The sequence below is a fragment of the Geotrypetes seraphini genome, chromosome 6, assembly GCF_902459505.1.
Source record: "Geotrypetes seraphini chromosome 6, aGeoSer1.1, whole genome shotgun sequence".
NCBI lineage: Eukaryota > Metazoa > Chordata > Amphibia > Gymnophiona > Dermophiidae > Geotrypetes > Geotrypetes seraphini.
The window spans coordinates 219,253,772-219,258,784 of NC_047089.1; the positions used below are offsets into that span (position 1 = coordinate 219,253,772).

General features: G+C 42.9%; 1 protein-coding gene across 1 annotated transcript in view; it reads right to left on the reverse strand.

The window, feature by feature from the left end:
- Nucleotides 1-3,515, reverse strand: part of PBDC1 (polysaccharide biosynthesis domain containing 1) — a 31,865-nt gene extending 28,350 nt beyond the window's left edge. Inside the window, exon 1 of the mRNA XM_033950081.1 lies at nt 3,421-3,515. Within this exon, the coding sequence (XP_033805972.1) occupies nt 3,421-3,462 (42 nt within the window). The 5' untranslated portion in view covers nt 3,463-3,515. The remainder of the gene's footprint in view (nt 1-3,420) is intronic.
- Between the last annotated feature and the right edge of the window lie 1,498 nt (nt 3,516-5,013).

The window sequence follows — 5,013 nt, forward strand, 5'->3', positions numbered from 1 at the left end:
TGTCCAGAGCTCAAAGGGGTGTGTTGGAGGTGTTTTATGGGTGGATATCGGGCAGGCTTCAACCTGGACATCCTGAAACAATAATCGAAGCTTTCCCAGAATGTGCTAGGCAGAACTTACACGCTGGGACTTAGACGAATGTAAAGCAGGTCTAAGTTCCCCAAAGGTGCCCAAACTGGCAAGAAGACCACTGGAGAGTATAAAACATGACCCTCCCTTACTCCCCCAGTGGTCACGACCCCCCTCCTATATATATAACATATTTCCTACAATAATCACTAAAGAGAATTTTTTTGTTTTAAAATACTTGGCATATTACCATCTATTTACACCCGATACGATACCTATTACTACATTCTGCCCCATTATATCCAAACTAATACTACCCCTTCTATCACAGCAAGCATGCCACACCATATTCTTTCTTATACCTTGCAAATGTCAACTGGGAATCACTCCCCACCCTCATAATCATACCTGTCCTAAAGCCAGTGATTTTCTGGCAAGTCATGGACATTAAACCTTTTAAAAATTACTTTCTTTTTCCCTATGCAGAACACCACTAACCCTGGTCTAGTACTTTACATGGGGGCGCTGAAAAGTTCTCAGCCCAACCAACCAACTTCCTAACTTCAGCGTGTTATTTTGCCACTGTAGCTGAAAAGAGTGTCATTGTATTTCATTGTGCCAATTTGCAGAAACAAAATTCTCTGTTTTGACATTATTTCAGATCATTGATTGAACTTCTCAACACCCCTTCATATGTATCATAAAAACAAAAGTACTGCCATACTAGGTCAGACCAAAGGTCCCATAGTGCAGTGGTCTCAAACTCAAACTCTTTGAGGGCCACATTTTGGATTTGTAGATACTTGGAGGGTCTCAGAGAAAAAAAAGTCAATGTCTTATTAAAGAAATGACAATTTTGCATGATGTAAAACTCTATAGTTTATAAATCTTTCCTTTTGGCTAAGTCTTAATAATAATATTGTCATTTATAGCTAAAGAGACATATGATCAAGAAACTGTTTTATTTTACTTTTGTGATTATGATAAACATACCAAGGGCCTCAAAATAGTACCTGGCAGGCCGCAGGTTTGAGACCACTGCTCTAGTGGACTCCATTCATTTTTAAGCTGGGGTCACTATGGATCCAAATGAGCTGCCACCAGATATCAACCCATATGAGTTTGAGACATTACTGAAAAGTGTGTGCCAGCAATATTCATCCCCACTAGTCCACCTTCAGAACTTTCACCTGGGATAGAAACATAGAAATATGACGGCAGAAAGGGGCTATAGCCCATCAAGTCTGCCCACTCTACTGACCCACCCCATTAAGTCTGAGTACTAATGACCTAGTTCCTTAACTCGACCCTCGTAGGGATCCCATGAGAACATCCCATTTATTCTTAAAGTCAAGCACGCTGGTGGCCTTGATCACCTGCACTGGAAGCTTGTTCCAGTGATCTACAACTCTTTCTGTGAAGAAATACTTCCTTATGTCACCATTAAATTTCCCTCCTCTAAGTTTGAGCGGATGCCCCCTTGTGACCGAGGGTCCTTTGAGAAAGAAGATGTCTTCTTCCACCTCGACACGTCTCGTAATGTATTTAAATGTCTCAATCATGTCCCCCCTGTCCCTGCGTTCCTCTAGAGTGTAGAGCTGCAATTTGTTTAGTCTTTCTTCGTACAAGAGACCCTTGAGCCCTGAGATCATCCTAGTGGCCATCCGCTGAACCGACTCAACTCTAAGCACGTCTTTACGGTAATGTGGCCTCCAGAATTGCACACAGTATTCCAGATGAGGTCTCACCATGATTCTATACAGTGGCATTATGACTTCAGGTTTGCGGCTAACGAAGCTTCTATTGATACATCCCATCAGTTGCCTTGCCTTGGATGAGGCCTTCTCCACTTGTTTGGCGGCCTTCATGTCTGCACTGATGATTACTCCCAAGTCTCTTTCTTCTGAAGTCCTAGCTAGTGTTTCTCCATTTAAGGTGTAAGTTTTGCATGGATTTCCGCTGCCGAGATGCATAACCTTACATTTCTTAGCGTTGAAGCCCAGCTGCCATGTCAAGGACCAGTTTTCCAAAGTAAGCAGATCCTGCATCATACTATCCTGCAGATTGCTTTCATTTACTATATTACATAGTTTGGCGTCATCGGCGAATAGTGTTACTTTACCCTGAAGCCCTCTGGTCAAGTCCCTTATGAATATGTTAAAAAGGAATGGACCCAGGACTGAGCCCTGTGGCACTCCGCTGGTCACCTCCGATGTCTCAGAGAGGGTGCCGTTGACCACCATCCTCTGAAGTCTTCCACTCAGCCAATCATTGACCCATGCAATTAGTGTCTCACCTAACCCCATCGATTTCATCTTGCTTAATAGTCTACGGTGTGGGACGCTGTCAACAGCTTTGCTGAAATCCAAGTACACTATGTCCAGAGACTCTCCCGAGTCTAGCTTTCCTGTTACCCAATTAAAGAAGCTGATAAGATTGGATTGGCATGACCTACCCTTAGTGAATCCATGTTGACTAGGATCCCTTAGATTCCCCTCATCCAAAATCGTGTCTAATTTACATTTAAGTAGTGTTTCCATGAATTTACACACTATTGATGTGAGACTCACTGGTCTGTAATTCGCAGCCTCCGCTCTGCAACCCTTTTTGTGCAGAGGAACGAGGTTAGCTGTTTTCCAGTCCAGGGGGACTCTCCCCGTATTTAGGGAGAGATTGAAGAGTATGGCTAACGGTTCCACCAGGACATCGCACAGCTTTCTGTTTCTACTGTATGTCTGTTTAGAAATGCCTTGTCCTTCAAGGGTGCAGCTCTACCTTTTATTTGGTTTTTGGGTTTATATCCCGTCCTCCCAGAAGAGCTCAGAACGGGTTACAAGTTTACATACATAAAGCCTGGTAAAATATAATATGACACACATGGCATGGTATGACACAGCATGACAAACATAGGATGGCATCCAATTTCCCCTTTCTGTGGGGATCTTGGACAGAGAAGCACATTGTAGCAGAAAATAATTTTGAATGATGACGGGGGCCACCCCAGAGGTCTCCAGGGGCCACCACGGGCTTTTAGGCCTTGCATTGAAAGAAAAAAAAAACACTGTTCTAGACCAACTGTAGCCAAGCCAGGCCATAAGTACCTAACAGAATCCCAAAAAGTTATTTCCCCCCCCCCCCCCAAATAAGCAGTAGCTCACGAATTTTCCGTAAGGATTTTACTTCCTTATAGACCCTCGGGACTAGTGTTTGTTAGCCCCTAATGCCACACACAATCCCTCTAGCACTACACCCAGTAATACAAACCCTATCCTCATTATACAAATACTTAATGCCACGCCCGATAACTAATCTCTAGTCCCAATATACCACACTGTAGGCTTCTCTCCTCACCAAGGAACCCAAACCGGCCACACTGTTTTCTCCCGCCGCCATGCTGTTTCCTACAGTGCCGCCCACTTCCTACCCGAGCCGGTTTGAGCTCAAGGCACGCCGGTTAAGGGGCGGAGCCTGAAGCTTACGGCAGCCATATTTGTTTAGGGCACAGAGTTGCGCGTCGGTCCGCAGTCTGGTGTAGCGCAATAAGGCCTCCAGGTTTTCCCCCTCGAATTTCCATTTTAAAGCAATTGCGAAAACGTGGCCTCCACGAAGCAAGCGCACTCGTAGAGAGAGGAGCTAAACACCCCAGATGCCCGCACGCGGGTTTTGCTTGGGAGATGCAAGATTTTTGAAACTGCTTTCATCTCTTAACTGCCACTCACTGCTGTCAAGATACCTAGACCCACTGTATCATTTCTTCTACCATGATCTCCCCAACCCTGTAATGCCCTGTCTAAATTAGGTTGTAAGCTCTTCTGAGCAGGGACTGTCTAGTGCAGTGGTGTCAAAGTCCCTCCTTGAGGGCCGAATCCAGTCGGGTTTTCAGGATTTCCCCAATGAACATGCATAAGATCTATTTGCATGCACTACTTTCATTGTATGCTAATAGATCTCATGCATATTCATTGGGGAAATCTTAAAAACCCGACTGGATTGCGGCCCTCGAGGAGGGACTTTGACACCCCTGGTCTAGTGTATGTTAAAATGTACAGCGCTGCGTACGTCTTTTCAGCGTTATAGAAATAATAAATAGTAGTTGTACTATGGCTAAGATGAAGAGAGGACAGAATTTTGACTTCCGGGAAATCGAAGAGTCCCTGTCGAGCTCCCCACTAACCACTAACATTTTCACACCCTATTTATATATATATTTTTAATATTATTTTCTTGCCCTGAAATATTTTTTGACTATTCATTTAGCAGCACATAAATTGTCCTCTTAAGGATACTGGAGGAGCCATTCTTCACTACAGCACAAAATATCGTTCCGCTTGTAACTTTGTGTATTTGTTTTCAAATATCCTGTTTTGCAGACTATTATGATCAGTGAGAAATAAATATGGTGAAATGATTAAATAAAACAGCAGTGCTTCCTAACAAAATTATTATTCTTGTAATAAAGTTTCCTCCTAGTAGAAAGAAGATACACATATGTCAAAGATGAGTGTGGCTGACTCATCCTGCTTGTCCTAGGAGAACTCTCATTTTCTTAAGCATACAGTTCCTTAAAAAAAAAAATCCCACTATGGTTAGGGATAGGCTTTTTTCCCCCACAGATGCTACTGTTTGAGTGAAGCACGCTTAATAAAATTGTTTCTGCTTTGCTTGTACTTGAGATATCTCTTTTGTATGACACCCGGAGGTCAGGGGTTGTAGCAGTCCAATAGCAATGTTTCTGTTTTGGGGGGTTTGACCATAAAAAGATATTTAAAATATAACTATTAATAGACTAACTATAGCTTTCTTAAAACTTGAAAATAATGATTTAAAAAAAAAAAGAAGGATGGGCTAATCAGTGTTAACTTTTCACTGGAGTAAAAATGCAAATTTAAGAACAGAGATTGTCCTCTAGTCTGCCATTGGCCAAGCTTTGATTGACTTCATCTG